At 38.5% G+C, this 19,449-nt stretch overlaps 9 protein-coding genes across 18 annotated transcripts; 5 read left to right on the forward strand and 4 right to left on the reverse strand.

The window, feature by feature from the left end:
• Positions 1-813: 813 nt before the first annotated feature.
• LOC124336785 (lysM and putative peptidoglycan-binding domain-containing protein 3-like) lies at positions 814-2,001 on the reverse strand. The gene is made up of 3 exons (XM_046790576.1): positions 1,788-2,001; positions 1,512-1,707; positions 814-1,439 (listed from the first exon to the last, which is right to left on the reverse strand). The coding sequence occupies exons 1-3, from the start codon at positions 1,859-1,861 to the stop codon at positions 936-938; spliced, it is 774 nt and encodes a 257-aa protein (XP_046646532.1). The 5' UTR covers positions 1,862-2,001; the 3' UTR covers positions 814-935.
• Positions 2,002-2,168: 167 nt separating this feature from the next.
• On the forward strand, positions 2,169-2,913 carry LOC124336788 (protein KRTCAP2 homolog). Of its 2 annotated transcripts, none has more exons than XM_046790581.1 (4): positions 2,169-2,293; positions 2,352-2,506; positions 2,572-2,702; positions 2,770-2,913. In XM_046790581.1, the coding sequence occupies exons 1-4, from the start codon at positions 2,290-2,292 to the stop codon at positions 2,873-2,875; spliced, it is 396 nt and encodes a 131-aa protein (XP_046646537.1). In that variant the 5' UTR covers positions 2,169-2,289; the 3' UTR covers positions 2,876-2,913. The 2 variants fall into 2 exon arrangements, with proteins under 2 accessions (XP_046646537.1, XP_046646536.1); XM_046790580.1 differs by having other exon boundaries at positions 2,203-2,311.
• LOC124336786 (tRNA wybutosine-synthesizing protein 3 homolog) lies at positions 2,896-3,968 on the reverse strand. Of its 3 annotated transcripts, none has more exons than XM_046790577.1 (5): positions 3,897-3,968; positions 3,561-3,710; positions 3,325-3,495; positions 3,091-3,252; positions 2,896-3,026 (listed from the first exon to the last, which is right to left on the reverse strand). In XM_046790577.1, the coding sequence occupies exons 1-5, from the start codon at positions 3,951-3,953 to the stop codon at positions 2,922-2,924; spliced, it is 645 nt and encodes a 214-aa protein (XP_046646533.1). In that variant the 5' UTR covers positions 3,954-3,968; the 3' UTR covers positions 2,896-2,921. The 3 variants fall into 3 exon arrangements, with proteins under 3 accessions (XP_046646533.1, XP_046646534.1, XP_046646535.1); XM_046790578.1 differs by having other exon boundaries at positions 3,561-3,836; positions 3,897-3,958; XM_046790579.1 differs by having other exon boundaries at positions 3,561-3,822; positions 3,897-3,957.
• Positions 3,969-4,040: 72 nt separating this feature from the next.
• Positions 4,041-7,303, forward strand: LOC124336791 (E3 SUMO-protein ligase PIAS2-like). 3 transcript variants are annotated; one of them, XM_046790583.1, is made up of 5 exons: positions 4,041-5,535; positions 5,602-5,898; positions 5,955-6,072; positions 6,765-6,919; positions 6,992-7,303. In XM_046790583.1, exons 1-5 carry the CDS (start codon positions 4,221-4,223, stop codon positions 7,147-7,149), a joined length of 2,043 nt encoding a protein of 680 aa, XP_046646539.1. In that variant the 5' UTR covers positions 4,041-4,220; the 3' UTR covers positions 7,150-7,303. The 3 variants fall into 3 exon arrangements, with proteins under 3 accessions (XP_046646539.1, XP_046646540.1, XP_046646541.1); XM_046790584.1 differs by having other exon boundaries at positions 6,765-6,904; XM_046790585.1 differs by having other exon boundaries at positions 6,765-6,904; positions 7,019-7,303.
• Positions 7,304-7,542: 239 nt separating this feature from the next.
• On the forward strand, positions 7,543-10,766 carry LOC124335877 (neurofilament heavy polypeptide-like). The gene is made up of 6 exons (XM_046789367.1): positions 7,543-7,656; positions 7,804-8,082; positions 8,157-8,471; positions 8,548-10,046; positions 10,117-10,265; positions 10,325-10,766. Exons 2-6 carry the CDS (start codon positions 7,824-7,826, stop codon positions 10,665-10,667), a joined length of 2,565 nt encoding a protein of 854 aa, XP_046645323.1. The 5' UTR covers positions 7,543-7,656; positions 7,804-7,823; the 3' UTR covers positions 10,668-10,766.
• Positions 10,767-11,420: 654 nt separating this feature from the next.
• Positions 11,421-12,711, forward strand: LOC124335886 (60S ribosomal protein L27a-like). Its single transcript, XM_046789379.1, has 5 exons — positions 11,421-11,545; positions 11,684-11,747; positions 11,817-11,914; positions 12,155-12,307; positions 12,538-12,711. Exons 1-5 carry the CDS (start codon positions 11,543-11,545, stop codon positions 12,664-12,666), a joined length of 447 nt encoding a protein of 148 aa, XP_046645335.1. The 5' UTR covers positions 11,421-11,542; the 3' UTR covers positions 12,667-12,711.
• On the reverse strand, positions 12,702-15,079 carry LOC124335882 (UV-stimulated scaffold protein A-like). Of its 2 annotated transcripts, XM_046789372.1 has the most exons (6): positions 14,911-15,079; positions 14,666-14,819; positions 13,491-14,594; positions 13,124-13,421; positions 12,933-13,066; positions 12,702-12,872 (listed from the first exon to the last, which is right to left on the reverse strand). In XM_046789372.1, the coding sequence occupies exons 2-6, from the start codon at positions 14,782-14,784 to the stop codon at positions 12,845-12,847; spliced, it is 1,683 nt and encodes a 560-aa protein (XP_046645328.1). In that variant the 5' UTR covers positions 14,785-14,819; positions 14,911-15,079; the 3' UTR covers positions 12,702-12,844. The 2 variants fall into 2 exon arrangements, with proteins under 2 accessions (XP_046645328.1, XP_046645327.1); XM_046789371.1 differs by having other exon boundaries at positions 14,666-15,078.
• LOC124335884 (breast cancer metastasis-suppressor 1-like protein) lies at positions 14,383-16,723 on the forward strand. 4 transcript variants are annotated; one of them, XM_046789376.1, is made up of 5 exons: positions 14,383-14,470; positions 15,092-15,180; positions 15,571-15,843; positions 15,909-16,116; positions 16,213-16,533. In XM_046789376.1, exons 3-5 carry the CDS (start codon positions 15,590-15,592, stop codon positions 16,531-16,533), a joined length of 783 nt encoding a protein of 260 aa, XP_046645332.1. In that variant the 5' UTR covers positions 14,383-14,470; positions 15,092-15,180; positions 15,571-15,589. The 4 variants fall into 4 exon arrangements, with proteins under 4 accessions (XP_046645332.1, XP_046645333.1, XP_046645330.1 ...); XM_046789378.1 differs by lacking the exons at positions 14,383-14,470; positions 15,092-15,180 and adding exons at positions 15,298-15,456; positions 16,598-16,723 and having other exon boundaries at positions 16,213-16,516; XM_046789377.1 differs by lacking the exons at positions 14,383-14,470; positions 15,092-15,180 and adding an exon at positions 15,278-15,456 and having other exon boundaries at positions 15,527-15,843.
• On the reverse strand, positions 16,702-19,268 carry LOC124335883 (REST corepressor 1-like). Its single transcript, XM_046789373.1, has 12 exons — positions 19,147-19,268; positions 18,971-19,082; positions 18,778-18,840; positions 18,634-18,708; positions 18,352-18,566; positions 18,077-18,277; positions 17,900-18,009; positions 17,770-17,840; positions 17,569-17,705; positions 17,367-17,502; positions 17,134-17,300; positions 16,702-17,075 (listed from the first exon to the last, which is right to left on the reverse strand). Exons 1-12 carry the CDS (start codon positions 19,147-19,149, stop codon positions 16,941-16,943), a joined length of 1,425 nt encoding a protein of 474 aa, XP_046645329.1. The 5' UTR covers positions 19,150-19,268; the 3' UTR covers positions 16,702-16,940.
• Positions 19,269-19,449: the final 181 nt, after the last annotated feature.

The raw sequence follows: 19,449 nt of genomic DNA on the forward strand, positions 1-19,449 counted from the left end.
AATTAGTTCTCTTTTCCGTCGCCGACCGCTACTAACAGTAGCTGCTAAGAGCAGGTAAGTCAGAAGAGCACTAACGAGCAGCAATAAACCGATGACGACGATATCGGCGTCATCCGGTCCACAGCAATTGTCTTCGTAATCAGAACGTTCAAGTTTGACCATGTTGTTGTATGCCATTGTGGATTTGTATCTTGCCAAATAATTCCGTAAACTCATTTTCAGCAAAGCGGAAATATCTTAAAATGAAATGGTATTCAAAACTATAAGGAAACACGGAGGAGAACGAAGCGTTTACGACGAAAGACGGCAAACGTACTAAATCTAACTGAGATACCACACAAGTAAAAATGCAATAGCTAAATAGTAGCCTGTGTGCAACATACACAGCAGTTAGCACCATGTGCCTCGTCGCCACAAAATCCGCTGTCGCAACTGCTTCCCATTGGTGCTTGACCATGTGGAAGTAAAGGTAATTGGCATAAAGCTGACAGGAAACAGTACGCTCGCTTACCGCAATAACTTGTCGCTATATTTACCCCGCAAAGTGTACGACCAACACGGATCAAAAACAGTTAACGTTAAGGTCTTGCAGCTGCTCAGAGGACAGAGAAATCAAACTAAAAGAAACTGCGTGAATGACCTTAGGCTACTGGGTCATGCAAAGTTAAGCAAATAAAAGTATACAAAGTGTACTTACAAAAATTCCAGGTTATAAGTATAACGAATCAAATTTTAAACATTTACACGACGGCATTCGACATTATCTCAGTCGCGAAAAATACGTGAAAATAATAAGTTTTCGGTACAGCAAAATGGAAGTAAAGGTGTAGCGACGCCTAATACATTTAATTTTTTTATGTATCGTTCTATAACAATTATGGATACAAATCATGTACAGAAGAGTATAAACACATCATCTGGACAAGTCAGGCACATTATAAGGCAATGGAAACATTTATTAATGGAGCGATTGTCTCGTTGTGAGTAGAAGCTCTTGTCGATTTATGTAGATTCAATTCCAAATAGAGAAAATATAGGAGGGGGCAGGCTAGTAGCACCAATAGTGCCATACCGAGGATGTGTGACCAAGAAAGTCCGCAATCGTCTCCTTGGCAGTCGGTGCGGTTCAGCCGACCTGTTCGTCTCAGGCGATCTGCATCCGGGAACGCCGAAGTCGAATGATCGTTACTATCAATGTCATACACTCTGGCCTTTTCTTTTAATCTTTGCAAGTCTTGGTCCACTTGTTTTAAAAATTCTATTGAGTTTGAAGGACTGAGATTCTCTGCATCAGCATCTCCAAATGAAAGAGTATCTGCTTTATCATTGGGGAGTTTTTCTGTCAGGGAAGAATGCTGACGAACAGGAATTTTTATGGTTCTCCTAGCAAAGAACTCTGTCTCTTTCTGGATGTTATTGGCTAGTTTTAGGTCAAAAACCTACATGGAAGTAAAATAAATAAAATATTATACAACATTTCAAAATGTCAAATGTTAAGTTTTGATTCATACCGTGCAGCGATATTGAAGAGCCAACCCCTGCAGAGTCTCCTTTGGTTTGATTAAATGCTCTCTATATTCCCACTGAATATCTGAAAGACTGGGGGATAAGTGGGAAGCTGAGCCAGGCCAGCGATCTCTTTTCTGGTCAATAACATTTAGTCTCCTCAACTTGGTGCTGGATGGGGAATCATTGTCATCATCAGTGCTGGAAACAATAATCCAGACAAGTAAGTGGTTAAAAAATTAGTTCATAAACATTGAATTAAGAAGTCAAATAATAAAAACCTTGAATCTTTTCGACTGGTCGTATTTTCTTCATGGCTGATTAAACGGGAATATCCGTAAGGTCGGTTTGTCATGTTCTAAAATTATTTCCATGCAGGAATATTTACAAAGTTCGCTAACGAAACAGCTCACATTCACTGAAATTTTTTATTAATCAAACGGAAATTTTTTCCATGTTGGCATGAAATGTTGAAATATCGATGTGACTTTCATGATCGATATTTAATCATTTGACTTTTAATACGTTTACTTTTTTGATAAAATCATTAAATGGATTATTCGGGAATAATACACTTTCTTTCCTATATTCAATTTCAATCAATTTATGTAGATTTATACATTAAAAATTTGTATTTAATTTTCGAATAGTTACGTTTGACAAGTAATAAGCCCCGCCCACCAGGGAGCTGTCATTCGTTATTGTATACTAGACATAGCCTAGGATAGCGTGTGATCCCGGTTCTTCTGTACAACTTAAACAAAACTACCCACTAAAAAAAACATGGGTGAGAAAGAAATATTGGGCCTGTTTTAGTTCTTAGTTAATTATTTTTGTTTACCTAGCAATTTCGAGCAGCCAATCCTTTCTCTTGGCGTCTGTGTTATCATTATTGGTTTTTTCCGGAATGCAAATGTATAAACATTTGCTAGTGACATCTCAGCCCTTAACACTTTTTGGTGGATTCTTGGGATCAGTTCTATTTACTTTCATATTGACTGTAACTCATACATATTTTACTTGACAAAGTATCCCCATTAATGTATGTCATTTTGATTATTTTAGGCTGTTGGAAACCTTGAAGCTACTCTTTTTGGCAAGGGTTTCCAGATGAAACTTTTTCCTGAAGTTCTTATTTGCTTAGGCATTGCATTGACAGCATCTGGAATGGTTCATCGTATATGCACCACTGTTTGGTAAAGTTACAAAAACTTGAAATTTACATCTTCCCATTTTCTGTAATTTTGTTTTTTATCATTTTAGTTTGGTGCTTTCACTAGTCCACTTGTATCACATAAACCTACTGTCTCAAAAGATGTATGGACAAAGTGCTACTGTTCAAACTTTTGCTACCAAGAAAAGGAAGTAGACCTGTGCACAATAATCAAATACATTTTTTAAACCCTTTGTATATTTCACTCGACTTTAATTTGCTGTACAAGTTTTTGATGAAATCTGGTAATTCTTTTAAGGTTCTCATCCATCAGCATGTTAGCTTTAGTAACAATGTGGTCCACATACTGTAAAACATAATTTTCCTACTAAATTTTCCTACTGATTTATAAGTTTTCTCAAATTAATTACCTCTGAGGTAACAAGTAATTTGCCACCTGTTGATAGGGGAGCCTCAATGCCATGAGTTGATCTAATGGCTACAATGATTTTTGGCCATTCTTGATTTGAATTCTTCCTTGACTTGAGAGAAATGCCAGAATTCCTGAATCCTGCTTGAACTCCACAGCTTAACTGTTTAAAAAAAAAAATAGGATGTTAAAATCAGTATTTGTCACTAGGAAATTGTGATATGGGATGCAGTACCATCAATTGTGCATCATCAAGTGTTCTGCACTGAACATGCAGGACAAAAGCCTCAAATTTAAAACTAAGATCTCCAATTGAAGGATCAAGTTTGGTAAATATTTCTTCACAAGTACATTTGATGTGCGAGACATGTACCCATTTGCAGCCATCCTTTTGAATAGATGGTTCCTGTGGCCAAGTTTAAATTTCAATAAAAGCGATCGGTAGAATGTGGAATAAAAATCTTATTTTACCTCTTCTGGAGTATCTGCTAACACAACAATTCTTCCAGAGCAAGAACTGGTTGTGAAGTAACTCTCCAAAGAATTGATAAAATCAACTAATTCCTTGATTGGTTCATCAACAGACCCTTTTCGGCTTAAATCTTGTCCTGCGAAAGCAGCCTGTTTTTGATTTGAGAATATCTTATTCGTCGACATTTCTCTTGATTTGTTAGTGACAGCTAGTTGTTTACTTTCAAAAGACGATGTTACGATTAACAGTGAAAGATTCTTGCTACCAATTCAACACTTAAAATATTAGTTACACCAATTAGTAAAACATTCACTTTTTTATATGTTGAGTTGTACCGTATAATAAATAATAATAACTTGCTGTCCCGGCTTCGTGTTTATATATTTTACCATGGGTACTAAGTATCGATTAAAACGCCATTCAAGATAAAAAAACGTTAACTACAAAGTTAACCATCCCCCCCCCCCCCCCTACAATAGCTGAAGGCCGGCAGGCGGCAGACATTTCTTTACAAGAAAAGCAGGCACGGATGGCTTGTTAAGAAAATAACAAGTTTCAAGTGTTTCATGTGGTGGAGCATGGAACTCATGAGGGAGATGTTTTGTGATTAAGACATTTTCTTTGAATCTATTAGTTGCAATCCCAATTTTAGTAAGAGAATGTCAGAAACCGAAGTGTTAAAAAACATGGTGATGAGCTTTCGTGTATCTGAATTAACGATGTTATTGAGTTTTGCTGGCCGTAGTCGTTCAGGTCGAAAAACGGAATTGCAGATGCGAGCTCTTGAACTAATCAAACTAAGATCGTCTCCAATCAACGCCAAAGTACGTGAACTGTATCGTTCTATTCAACAGCAAACAGTGGCAATGGGACAAAGTGCTGCTGAAACTACACCTCCTTACATTGGTGCCTCTACACGATCAAGTTCTTCTCTGTCCCCATCGAAATCCAGCAATTATTCAGATATGGAGAGAGCTGCCCTTCAAGGAAGAAACCCTTACATTCATACGAGTAGTGTACCTTACTCAACTGGTTACACTTCGAAACAAGCCATATCTGCTAGTGCTTCTCAACCTTCATTTCCTGTTCATCCTGATGTACGTCTGAAGAAGTTACCATTTTTTGATTCAATAGCAGAACTGCTCCGACCTTCCAGCTTGGTACCAACTGGTAATTCCAGATATCATGACACAAATTTTGTCTTTCATCTTACACCTCAACAAGCAACAGACATTGCAAGTTCACGAGATGCCAGACCTGGTTCCAAAATAGACTTTTTAAATCAAATTCAGATGAGGTTTTGTCTTTTGGAGACATCCTGTGAACAAGAAGACAACTTTCCATCCAACTTGTCAGTCAAAGTAAATGGCAAACTTGTGACTTTGCCTAATCCTATTCCAACCAACAAACCAGGGGTAGAACCGAAGCGACCTCCCAGACCTGTAAACATAACTTCACTTTGTAGGCTATCGCCCACTGTGGCAAATCAAATCAATGTCACATGGTCGTCGGATATCGGAGGAAGAGGATACGTCTTGGCCGTTTATGTTGTTCGGCGTCTTGCCTCCACTGATCTTCTTCAGCGATTACGAACTAAAGGTGTAAGGGCAGCCGAATATACTCGCGGTCTCATCAGAGATAAACTGGAAGATGCCGATGCCGAAATTGCCACAACATCCCTCAAAGTATCTCTTGTGTGTCCGCTGGGGAAAATGCGAATGCAGCTGCCTTGCCGAGCAAGATCCTGCTCCCATCTTCAGTGTTTCGATGCTTCTCTTTTCCTTCAGATGAACGAACGAAAGCCCACCTGGGTTTGCCCTGTCTGTGACAAACCCATTCTCTACGATCAACTGGCAATTGATGGCTATTTCTCCGACATACTTAACTCTCCTCTTCTTCCCGTCGATATTATGGAAGTTCAGCTCAACGTAGATGGAACGTGGACCGTGCTAACAACTAAAAAAGAAACAAAGAGTAACTAGAATTTTTCATTTTTAGGTTGTACAAGTAGTAACTAAATTTTATATGTTTAATTCATAGAAAATGAAAATGCAGATAGCTCTGTTAACCTGGACGTTGTCGAGGAATTGCCATCAAATCCAACGAATCCAAAAGTGGAGACTATTGATGAAGGGGATTTGGAACTAGTTTGTGAAGGTCCACCACCCAAGAAAAAAGCTCCTATGGTTGTCGACCTGACACTAAGTAGTGACAGTGAAGAGGACAGTGATACTTTAATGAGCATCAAGGAACGTATGCTTAGTCGCCAACGCAGCTCAGGCAGCCAGTCAAGTTGCCCCGCCGATTCCGCCGACGAAAGCACAACTGTTACTAATGGTATTTCGAGATTGTACTTTTTACCAGACGATTTGTTTAACTCATTTCTTTATTAGCACCTGTTAACCTAAGCAGCAATGTGAACACGGTAACTGGCAGCAGTAACAGCAGTTTGAGTTCCTCTACGTCGAATACCTCCGCTAGACCAGCTCAAAGCTTTGAATCCGCGTCAGGGTTAGTCTATTCCCCACCTTGCATTGATTTGGATGATGATACTCTTTAAATTATAAACAATAACTCGCTATTCTTATCGCTTAGATGTTGATGTGAAGAGAATTGTTATGTTCTTGTGCTTCAGAAACGTTCGCAAGGCATGCTTCTATTTCAGTTTATCTGTGTTTGATCCGCAATATTTGCTGGTCCACCTTCAATTCAATAATTATAAAGTTGTGATTCATTCCTTCGCTAATCTAGAGATTGAGAAACATGGTTTTTGTGATTCATTTCTACGCTCCAATAGTTCTTTTTACAGGTTTCAATAAAATCGTCTTCTCTGTTTTGCTTTTATGTTTTCGTTTATCTTTTTTTCGCAATTTCCTTCGTATTGTCTGACATTTATAGCATGATTTCCTGTGGTTTTATGTACTATTACTCATTTTCACACTTTGGCCGTCTAATTATTTTGTTGTTGTTCTGGTAGTGGGCTTTCTCAATAACTTTTTCCAGCTTACTTGCATGAAGTTTTCCGGTTCATTCTTGTCAATTGCCAACTTGAATGAATGGCATCTAGTTATTCATTTTTATCTTTCAAACTTCAAAAGCAAACATCTGCAACTTTTTAAATACGTGATTATGAAAACACATTCGACAAATCTAGTGCCTATGTAATTTCCAAGCAAACGGGAACCAAATTGAATTTTTTTCAGAGTAAGCAGTCCACACGCATATAGCTATATGGCCGGCAGCAGTTATGGAAGTCCTACTTACTTTCCATTCAGTTCGTCAACAACTAACGGGCAAAATCCATACGGACCGTATTCTAGTTACATGTCCTATCCATACGGAGGTATGTTTAATGATGGTAATTTTCTTTTTTAATGTAATATGATCATTTTAGTTTTCCTCACATACATCATGTTTTAATTCCTAATAGCTTCAAATGAACTACACACTATATTAGGGGATGGACTAAATGGACGTCCGCTTCCGAGCGCTGCATCTCAGCATCAACCATCAAATAGCTCTACTCCACCCAGCAGAAATAATTATAGACGATCGCAGTCTCCACCTGATGTTATATCACTCGACTAATTGACTCAGACTGCGAACAAAAAAAAAGAGCCTGTGCTGTCAACTTTTCAGTTGTTTTATTGTCTATTTAAAGAAATGTGTATTGCATAACTGTGTAACCAAAAGATCAATCTTGATGAATGTCTAGTTCAAAATACAACTTTTTTTTATCATACGCAATACCTGTATTACAAATTTACAATTAGATTATTGGAATGTTGATGGTTCGGTAAATTATTCATCATGACATACGGTCTTCGCCCTAGAATATTTTGGTTCAATTGCTCTTGAAAAGACATTTTAACTTATGAAATCGCCGATTCAAACTTAGTTGCGGACTTGTGGTTGCTTATATCCAAGTCAGAGTCCAAGGTTGCCAAATATGTAGAAACCACCGACTGTCACTGTTATAAAAAAAGGCAATCTGGCAACAAACTGTAGACCGCGTTTTTCATTCCTCCATTACTATTCCTGTCTGTAGTAACCCACGTGTTTCCTCCTTTCACAGAAAATTCTCAGCAAATTTTGGTAAGATTTTAATTAATATTCAAGTTTTATTTATACACTGAGACGTTACGAAACCGCTGTTTTGTTGTTGATAATCAGTCAGCGCAATAATGACTCGTTACGCAAGAGCAAATGGTTCTAAATCATGTAATGCTCGTGTGAGTGCAGATCCAACACCGTGGTCTGAAATGGTATCCCCGAAGAAACGCGCAGCGGACAGTATTGAGAATGAGGACGTTACGACCCCCAAAAAAGAGAAGAAAACGCCAAAGAAAACTCCAAAGGTTGTCAAGCTGGAGCCTGGAACCCCTAAATCTCTCGCTGTTCTTAAAAGCCCAGTCCATGAGACATCACCACTGGTGGCCACAACATCTGCTAAGAAAGCCAAGAAGACACCACTCAAGCAAAAAGCAATGGAAACCCCTAAAAATGCTAACACTCCACAAGGTACAGTTAATTCTTGCTAATATCTGCTAACATGTGATTATTTAAATAATTATTCCTTTTTCTTTATTTTACAGCTGGAAAACTTTCTCAACCAAGCCCTGTTCTAACCAGGTCTGCTAGAAAGAAGAAAGTAGAAGCTAATGCTTTGCTTGGAACACCTAGTAGTAAGGCGATTACTCCTACCAAAGCTGTCAAAGGAACAAATTTGAATGCCAAGACAACACCGAAATCACAAAAAAATACTAAAGGAAAGAAGGAGTTCAAACTTGAACTTGATGAAGATGAAGATGAAGATGAAGAAATGGATATGGATTCTGATGATTTGGATTCTGATGACAACATGGGTGGCAATGATTCTGATGACATTGTCTCTGATGATGAAAACCTAGGTACTAATTTGCTTGTTAATTCTTAACTACTTTGAAAGAGAATTCACTCCATGCCATTTTTATTTATCTGAAACAGATCAAGAGCAAGTAGAAAGACTGAAAGCAGAGCTCCAGTCAATCATTAACAAACCTGTCAGTGGCAAATCTATCTTGAAGACTACCAAAACTCCCATCAAGGTTGCAAAAACTGAGGCTACCAAAACCCCACAACCTGCTCAGAAGGAAAAGAAGGTTGTCGAACAATCGGTTACTCCTAAGAAGATAATTGCCGCGGAAGTTGTTGACGAAGATGTATCCGAAAAATTAACCAAATCCCCTCAAGCGGAAAAAACTCCAAAGAAGAAAGCTAAAGAGCAGGCGAACGCCTCTCCGATTAAGTCCTCAGCGAACATTGATAACATTCCAGCGAAAACCCCAGTTAAGGTTAAAGGAGAAGATGCTTCTGCTAAAACGCCAGCAAAAGAAGCTATTCCAGTTAAAACACCTTCCAAGGAAACTACTGCCCCTATAAAGACTCCAGCTAAGGAAGCTGCTGCTCCAGTCAAGACTCCAGCCAAGCAAACTGCTGCTCCTGTCAAGACTCCAGCTAAGGAAGCTGTTCCTGCTCCAGTCAAGACTCCAGCTAAGGAAGCTGCTCCTGCTCCAGTCAAAACTCCAGCTAAGGCTGCTCCTGCTCCAGTCAAAACTCCAGCTAAGGCTGCTCCTGCTCTAGTCAAGACTCCAGCTAAGGAAGCTGCTCCTGCTCCAGTCAAGACTCCAGCTAAGGAAGCTGCTCCTGCTCCAGTCAAGACTCCAGCTAAGGCTACTCCTGCTTCAGTCAAGACTCCAGCTAAGGAAGCTGCTCCTGCTCCAGTCAAGACTCCAGCTAAGGAGGCTGCTCCTGCTCCAGTCAAGACTCCAGCTAAGGAAGCTGCTCCTGCTCCAGTCAAGACTCCAGCTAAGGAAGCTGCTCCTGCTCCAGCCAAGACTCCAGCTAAGGGAGCTGCTGCTGCCCCTATTAAGACTCCAGCTAAGATTAAGGATGTTCCTGCTCCGGTTGGGACGCCGTCTAAAACTTCGACCAATGAAAATGAAGCATCCGTAAAGCAACCTGGAGACATACCAGTTGATGAGAAAAAAGCCATAACTTTATCCAAGAAGTTGGAAAAAAAGAAAGCAGCTCAATCCAAGGAAAATCAAGCACCAAAGGAAAAGACAGAAAGTAAAGAAGTTAAGGAAACTGTGATCGAAGATTCGGCAGTTGACGCCAAAGCTGCGAAAGCTCTTGCTAAGAGACTGAAGTGGGCACAAAAGAAAGCTCTGAAGAAAGGGGTGAAAACAGCCGAGTCTAATGGAGTTGAAACAGATGACAATGAAATCAGTGATTCCCAATTGGTTAAGAAAGAATCCAATGAAGGATTAAGCAAATCTGTCGTGCATGACATGATGAAACATCTCAGTACTAGACAAGTCGACCGTTCTCCCAAAAAGAAATCTTATGCCGCCATCTCCGAAGAAGAGCGATCCGTTGAGGTTCGCAAGAAACTTGTTGACAGTGGTAAAACGAACGAAGAAATCGAGCGAGAATTACCGAGGGTAAGTTTTTTGTTGAAATTAAATTAATACGAATTTGCATTTACTTATATAATTTTTTGTTAAATTATAGATAATGATAGCTATACAGAGGCGCCTGAAAGACACTCGTTGTCTTAGATGTCGCCAAAAAGGTCATATGCAAAGGGACTGCCCTGTTTCTAAAGGAAGGACTACCAACAAATGTTATAAATGCGGAGACACGACTCACAACGTTAGAGAGTAAGTCCGGATTATCCCTATGTAAACTAACATTTATTCATTCAACATTTTTCTTTAAGTTGTTCCATCAAGGAAGATGTGTACACGTATGCGGACTGCTTCATCTGCCATCAGACTGGTCATCTCACTCGAACTTGCCCTAGCAACGCAAAAGGAATTTATCCACATGGCGGTGGATGCTTTAAATGTGGTGACAAAACTCACTTGGCTAAACTCTGTCCTGGTGCTAAACGAGCACAAGATGATAACGAAGCACCAGAAAAGATGAATAAAAAAGCTGTTGTTGGTGTACTGAATAGCAAGCAATCAGCTGATGCAGATATCACAGACGTGGTCGTTGAAAAAGCACCAATTAAAAAAGCATTGAAACAAGGGAATAAGAAGCAAGTCGTAAAATTTTGAAACCTTGACTAGTGGTGTTTTAAATCTTTAAGCATTTATACTATGCTTTCGGGTTCTTGTGAATTGACTTAAGAGAAATACACGGTTCTCAAAGATATACTAATGCTATCTATAATCTAAATATTATGCTATAAATTAATAACTGAAATGAAAAACTTGATATAAGTTGGTGATCAATTATCTTCATTAATTGTTATATAAAATTAATGCAAATCTTCCTTGAACCACCCATTGTCCAATCCTTAACTGTTGTGAAATGGTTATAAAAGCCTTTGTAATGGTTGTGTCACGTAAAGAATTCGTAGTAATTCATAGATTGCATCTGATTGGCCTTCTGTCCAAAAATAATTTCTTATTCAAGTCTTAAGCCATGTGTTTCTTATATCTGGTTTGTTCATTACACGGTTGAATACTTGAATGATACATTTTTTAAAAGGGAGAAAATAGCGTTTAGTAGACTATTAAAATCATTAGTCCAATTAATAGCGTGAAAATGACCCCCACAATAAAGAAATCTGCATGGGATCGAAGTTCCGGCCGGCAAACAAACGGCACATCCCAATATTATTAACCTCTCGAATATACTTATTACTTAATACTGTACCCAAAAGTTAACCACAATTATTGATTTTTACATTTTCCAAGTAGCGGTATGTTGTAGCCTAGCCTACAACGAATTTTAAAATTAATTTTGATGCATTTGAAATTTTGTTTTTTTATTCATTTATTTACCCAGCGTTGCCAGTGTTACTAAAATCGTCCGAGACGCACCTTTTTCTTCTTGGCAACGTTGCTTATCAACTTCAGTCTTTCTCATCGAGTCGACTCCACTTCGACTCCTTTTCAGCCTTCGTCGTTCTATTTCGTGAAATACCATGGTGAGTACTTGAACTTCATATCATTCTCTTTACTTGTAAATATCTCGTAAAATCAAAGCCATCCTCATGTGCCCATTCAAGTTTTGTGTCGTGTTGTGTCTTTACTAAATGTGTGCCCTTTATATTATTCACGAATAGTCGACCAACAGGAAGAAGACCAGGAAACTTCGTGGGCATGTCAGCCATGGCCACGGCCGTATCGGTATGTCCAAATTTGTTGATAAGTGTCTTAAAACCTCTGTTAATGATACTTTTCTTTTGCAATTTAAAGGAAAGCACCGTAAGCATCCCGGAGGTCGTGGTAACGCCGGTGGTATGCACCACCACCGAATCAATTTCGACAAATACCATCCTGGTTACTTCGGCAAGGTAAGTTACTTGCGTTCTATTAATTTGTATTTATGTCTTCTCGCACACTAAGTGTCACTATGTAATCTGAATTCTCCTTCTGGGGAACTAAGATTGTGCCATTGTTGACGGTGCAAGAGAAGTAAATTAACAATTGGGATGATGTGTTATCATGCTGGACCTCTTTCTTAATGTCCTCTAGTATGATGCTACAAAGTTCCTTGACAAAATATTGCTTACTAAAAAGATATCTGATTATAGGTTGGTATGAGGAACTTCCACTTGCGCAAGAATCAACACCACATGCCAGCCATCAACCTTGACAAGCTGTGGACCTTAGTGTCAGAGCAAACCAAGGAGAAATACAAGGACCACCCAGAAAAGAAAGTGCCCATCATCGATTGTGTGCGAGCTGTAAGTTCATGGAAAAAATTTCTGAATTATTCTTCCTGCATTCAAGTGCCATTCTGTAACTTGTTGCAACTTTCTTAAGTTGTCGTAAGTAAGGCCAGAATTGGCTGTGCATTAGGAAGTAGATTAAAAGCCACTCTCATCACATCTTTTCGGACCTCTTTCTTAATGTCCTCTGTTGAGATGAATTGAGAATGATGAACATCTTACTAAAATAATTTTGTTTTTGATAGGGTTACTACAAAGTTTTGGGCAAGGGAATCCTCCCCAAGCAGCCCATGATTGTCAAGGCCAAGTTCTTCTCCAGGATTGCTGAGACCAAGATTAAGTCTGTTGGTGGAGCCTGTATCTTGACTGCTTAAGATGTGTAATATGTCTACAGCATTAATACAGCGTCTTTATCAAAACTTCTGTTTTATTGATTTGCACTTCAGGATATTAGTTGTGTAATACAGACACACATTTTGGCCCTTAATTTTATCCAACATAATGAATTGCAATTCCCCTGATCACCAAGGCAAGCTTTATTGTCCAAGATCATTACTTTGATATCTTCTTTATGGTACTCCTGTAAAGTAAGGTAATATAATCAATTTAAGATTATAAAAGGTAGGTTTCACTAAATTACCTTTTCAGCACTTTTTTCTCCAGGCGGGATCTTGATGTGTTGTTCAGTGCCTTGACATCTGTCAAATTAGGAAATTGGGTTTTCTTTAAACGCTTGCCTTTCGTTGGGATGGTTAAATCAACACCTGTAGCAGCCTAATTTAAAATATGAAAGTCACCATAAGTGATGTGTTGTTGAATAATCTCAATTACCTTAATTTCAGCAAGTAAAGCTGGCTCTTGCCAATCAGGAATAGATGGTTTCTTGGATGAACGGACTGACGAAGGGTCTTTAGGCTGACCCAGTTCATCCCGAGCTACGATAGGCCCATGCAGTGGACATTTTTTTCGATCGTTTCTTGGACAAAGTTTTCCACTGGGTAATGGAGCCCGGCAAGACCATTTGACTGGACAGAAAGCTTCGCCTAACTCTACCGGGTGAGTAACCAAGTCCACTGTTGCTGCAAGTCCGCTTTCTGGATCTTGAACCCAGTAGCTTTCAACCGGATTTCTAAATATTTATCCAGACACAACTAATTTAAAACGAGTAAAATTTGTATGTAGGCAAAATTACAGCTACCGTGAGAATGTTGGTACCGGTATATTAGATTGAGAACTTGCATAAGAATCAATATCGAGAGGTAGTCTCCTTTCGTTGTCTACTTTTTTCTTTTTTTTTGCTGGACTTCTAATTGATCTCGGTGTGCTGTCTTCAAGTTCATCACTATTGTCACTAATTACTTCGGTAACTTCGTTTTCATAATTGTTCAAATCAGCTACAGTTTCTAAATCCGACTCCGAAGAACTGTCCAGTTCAGTACTGCAACTTGAAAGATTAAGCTCTTGATACTTTTTTATTGCCAACTCAACTTTCAGTTTTAAATCAAGAATTTTTTTCTGCAATCTTTCGTCGGCTCCAAGTTTTGCTGCTGTAATATTCCACTTGAAAACTGCGGGTAAAAACCGGCTAGTGAGTAATCGATATTGGTCTTGCACGCATTTGATAATTTCACGATTATCTTCGGTGACGTGGATGGTTTGAGTAGTTTGGACTTCAATTACAAGGTTGAAAGTAGCATTATTGGTTATTCCATGAGCCCTGAAATCAAGAGTGTCCGAATCGCTGGGACCTGCGCATTTGCTGGGTTCCTTGAGAGAAAATTCATCAGGGAAGAGCAATTCAAACCCATTTTCAATTTGTGTGATACAGTCTATCAAGTCAGCCTCTTCACTGGCCAATTCTTCCATTAATGTTTTTAATTTAATTTGCTTCAATGCCAACAATCGTTCTTCTTTTTCTTGAATTCTTGTTCTCTCTTGTGCTGATCTAGCTTCCATATCTTCAAAGTCAACAGCTTTACTTTTTTTTAAATACTGGTATCCAATTTTTAACTTTTTGTAAGCTTCTCCATACACTTCATACCACTCTTTGATTGTTTTCATTGCAGTTACTTTCAGTTGCTTTAATGCTGCTGGTGGAGGTGGTAGAGGATACCTGGCATCTATATCCAACACTAACTTTGAGAAGTCCTGGAAATCTGCAACTAATAGTTCTCTAAAGTAATGTGACCTTTGAAATAATTCCTTGAAAATAAGCAAACATGCTAATCGAACTTCTGAATGTTTCTGATTAAGTTGGTGCATTGTAATTTGGTAGGCCTCTTTGACATAAATGTCTGATATTCTGCAAATATTTAAGAGACCAACACTTTAATTTGTAAAGTATAAGGCAATCAAAGTTTAACATTTAGTTACCGACAAATCTTTTTTATATCTTTCATCTTTGACTCATCAGGCTGTTTTAGTCCACAGCCAACAATGCTCTCAATTGCCTGTGTTAATTTTTCAACCAAGCTATTGTCAGTTAGATCCATTCTTCAATTATTATGATGAGTCTGAGAGTAGCCTACTGCTGGTAAAGTAAGAAAGTATCAAACTAAAATCAACACCAACTTATTTTGAGCTTAGTAATTTGAAAATCATCAAACACTTTCGATCACTTTTGCTTCTCATAAACTGTTTGCTTCGGTCAATGTAGAATGTAGATGTCACGAATCTATTATTTGAAATTCGTGTTTTAGTGCACTTCCGGTTGCTCACTTGCTTGACACTACCTGCAAATGTGATACGTCTTCTGCTAACAACAACAATCACGATGTGACTTCCAACATTTCACGCTAGATGGGTAAAATAGTCCCGAAGAGTAATAACCGACCGCTTCGTTGCACGACCCCTGGACGCGCGAGTTTCCGTCTAGGATTGGCCGATTGGTACGTATTATCAAAATTCAAGTTGATTTTTTGGAAATTATTTTTTCTGTCGTACCGCACAGCCTGTGATTTTTGTTCACAAAAAAAACACAAAAAAACTTTGAATGTTAAGTCTTACATCTGACCACTAGAGGCGCTTTGTTGTAGGGTAGACCTTGTTGTAGCATAATCGAAAGTAAACTGACAAAAATTCTCTTGCTTGAATTATATTTGATCTTTGTTAAATATATAGACTTGTAAGTTGTAAGGTTGTTGGATTTCCCAGATTTATTTGAGGTAAGTGGTTGTCTTAAAACGGGTGAAGCATATTTCGAGAAAATCGTTACAACTACCAAACCAAACGTAGTAATCAAATCCATCACTACTTGGCTGGTGTTTGCATGCTGGTAGGTTTTGAAAACGAACGAAAATGCCAGTGGCTCACAATGACGCCCATGGTCGGGACAAAGACGACAGTGAAGGAGAAGGTGAGCACGAAGAAATGGATCATTTATCTATTCCTCACGACAGCGACAAAGGAGGAACTTCAGATGGAGATTCCAGTGAAGATTCTGGGTCTGAGGACAGTTCTGAAATGGACGAAGATGAATGTGAAAATAGGAGAAGCGAATGCCTTGATGATATGATTGATCTTGAAAAACAATTCTCCTTTCTCAAAGAACAGTAAGTCATAATTATTTGTCTGGAACACGGTATGAGTTTACTATAACACTTTGTATTTGAATTAGGCTGTATCGAGAAAGAATTACTCAAATTGAAAATAAACTACAAGAAGTTATGGCAGAGCAAGCTGCAGAATATCTTGGTCCTTTAGCTGATCTTAGAGAGGCTGTGGCAGTGAGAACTCAAGTTGCTGGCATCTTGAGACAACTTCGATTAGAGAACATAAAAAATAAAGCAGTGGCTGAAGAAGTGGCTGCAACACAAGATTTTGAGGTATCACTGCTGTTTTTCCATTATCTTTATCCTCATGACCATTATTTATGTATTTATTCTGGGATCAAAAATATCAATGATTTTTTTTTTAATTAGTCCAGGAAAGCACTTTTAATGGATGCGATCAAAGAATCTTTGAATGAAAAAATTCGTCGTTTGGAAGAAGACAGAAATCAGGTTGGACTGCTCGAGTGCGACTCCTTCTTAAAATCCCGATCACTTCACAGTTTTGGATCAAGCCCGTTCCGCAGCGATGATAAGGAATCAAAAGAAAAAGACAAGAGAAGAAAACCAATCACTGTGACAGGACCTTACATAGTTTACATGCTGAGTGATGCCGATATAATGGAAGACTGGACAATGATCCGTAAAGCTCTAACGGCAACCAAACGCAAAGATTGTAAGTACATGCATTAATTAAATAATCATCTAAAACAAAGTACGTCGTGAAAATAATATTGACTTGATTTATTAATTGCAGATCCACTCTGACGCGTAAAGATATCGTGGTACACTTGTAAATAATCAAAATCCATTTTCTCATCCTCATTGTCGAACGTCATTTCAACAAGTACTGGTTACAAATACACGGCAAGTACATTGTTTATTCAAGTCGTAAAAAATCGACACAAGATTGATCTACGCGAATGTAACCAAGCCAACATAAAGTCTTAGTTCAGTAACTAGTTGTGATTCTAAAAATGAAGAAAAAAATTTAAATGTTGAAACCAATTGACGCGAGACAATGGCTTCGAAGACTACGGACAGTTACAGCTGATTGGTGAGGATTAAAGAAAGAGTAAGTTTCCCATGCGGCAATTTCACTATTTAGAGGCGGCTGGGGCGCTGACAGCGACAGATTTGGAGCTAGATTTTTGAGGAGTTGTCCCAGACATGACCGGTGAACCTCTACCAGTAGGCGTGACTGATTCACTACCTGACGACATTTCCAATTCCATCTAAGTACCATATTTATTAGCTTTCTAATTAAATCAACGGCTGTAGAATTTTGAATACCTTTTCATCTTCGGGAATGGGTCCGTTTTCTTCTTCGTATTCCTTAAGAACAGCATCAAGATTGTAGCGCTTACGATAGGATATAAAAAACAAGCGCACGTGCGCTTCATTCTTGGTACCTATGACATCAGCGATTGCTTTGAAATCTTTACCGTATTTGCGGACACCTAATTTTACAAAATTCCAATTATTTATGAAATTATCGTGTTTGAAATCGTAACTGCAATACCAACCTTGAACTGCGATCAAAAGTTCTTCACTTGTCCATCGAGCGTTAATGCGGCCGCTGTTGTCGGGTGGTTTCCATGAGGACAGCCCGTCACTCACTCTTTTCGTCAGAACACTCAGTACTTGTTTATTTTTCTGCACCTGTAGAATTAAGACATTTTTTTTTATTTCCCTTCCTAACAAATCAAAATTTGAATTATTACTAACCAGGCGCTTGAGAGCAACTATTTCACCATTCATTCCTTTCAGCACAGCGTCACTTTGGATTTCAGACTCTCCACAAAATGTAACTAAATCTTCGTGATCTAAATACATTCCCCTAGGAGGCTTTCTTTTGTGACGTCCTGTTTTAAGGTAATAAATAAGGTAAACTGACGCATAATAACTCTTAACTTATACAAATCTAACCTGATGAAGCAAGTCCTGCAGGCTTGTCGCGGCGAATTGGCCCAGTTGTGGGACGCATCGTACCAGTACGCCTTGAATTCAAAGATAATTAATTTTTCTCCCAACTAAATCATTAAAAAAAAATACATACTTGAGGTGATTAGCACAGGTGGAACAAAGTGCTCCTTTGGCAGTAGCTTGAAGTTGACTACAGTTTATCCCACAGTTTAAGCATAGACTCTTGGCAGAATCTCCATCTTTCTGTAAACGAAAATATCAATGATAACAAAAACTTTGCATTAGATGAAGAAAACTTTTTAGAAATTACGTTATCATTTTTGTCTTCATCGCTATCACTTGGAACAACGACGGCTACGACTGGTTCAACAGCCTCAACAGTATTCGATTCTTCTCCAGTTCTTTGGGTAACCATACGGCGGACTTGACGATCCATCAAACTGCTTCGCGCTCTTGTTTTTTTCCAAGAGTAATAATAACGAACTAGAGCAGCGATAGACTTGTCTGGTAACTAAAACGGAGGAGAAACAGGAATTGAGAGTTGTAATGTAATAGATCAATAAGAGTTGTATCAAGAAAATTTACCATTTGTCTAATTCTGTGGAAACTTTTGCCATGGAATTGAAATGCTTGCTCAAAGAGCACTTTATCTTCAACTGACCACTCATCAGGGAAGGGAGTAAAATTGGAAAGATCAATCAAGGCTTTTTCCAAATCATGCTTATGCCAAAACAGCATGCCCAATGCTTGTTCAGAATTGTATCCATACTTTTCTTTAGCCACACTGATGTAGTCTTCCACTAATAAATCAATCAATACAAGTTTTAACAAAAGGATTGTAAAAATATTTTATGGTAAAAAAATTACACTTTGCATCCAGTATGTCATTGGTTGGAGACCACACCAGAAGGGCTCTTTCAGCATATTGATCAGGTTTGCGATCTACACATCAAGTTCACAATAATTATTACTTTAACAAAATTTATACCAGTAATAAACCAAAACATTTACCTGCTAATGGTGTCAAGAGTGGTATCTGGGCTTGATAATCTCTACCAACACGCATCCCTCCATCTGTCAAATTAAATTTTACAATTAGGTGAATTTTGCAACATTCGGTATTACAACTAGGAAGTTACTAAGAATGAATGGATTAATGCAGAGGTTGATTTTTGAATTAGAACATTAAATTAAAGTATATTACTTCCTCCTTCGCGTTCGTCTTCTTCACTATCTCCCGAATAGTGTCCGTTATTAGGACTGGCTCCTCTAGATCGCTTGTTGCCAATAGTTCGCCCCTCTGTCTCGGCCGACACCTTTGAATAATCCGATATTAACTAATTCTCTAAATGTATCACAAAACACACAACTAACTCTTACCATCTTCAATTCCCTTGCAGATTGGACGACTAATGACGCGAAATATTCAAACTTGGTTTCTAGCCCCTTTCAAAAATATTTCGACACTACAGCGCGTCGTCTGTTAGGGTCTGGTAGGACACGAATGAATCAACATGGAAAATAAGAGAAGGAATGAATGCACATGAAAAGAGTAGAAGTTGGTAAGGCGGAGTCAAATGTGCCTACACGGAATTCAAAAGGTTCCTATTGGCTAGAATTCTAACTTTCAATCCAGTGGGTGGGGACGGTTGGCTAACAACTCAGCACATCCGCTTTGTTGAA

The sequence above is a fragment of the Daphnia pulicaria genome, chromosome 4 (assembly GCF_021234035.1).
Source record: "Daphnia pulicaria isolate SC F1-1A chromosome 4, SC_F0-13Bv2, whole genome shotgun sequence".
NCBI classification, from domain to species: domain Eukaryota; kingdom Metazoa; phylum Arthropoda; class Branchiopoda; order Diplostraca; family Daphniidae; genus Daphnia; species Daphnia pulicaria.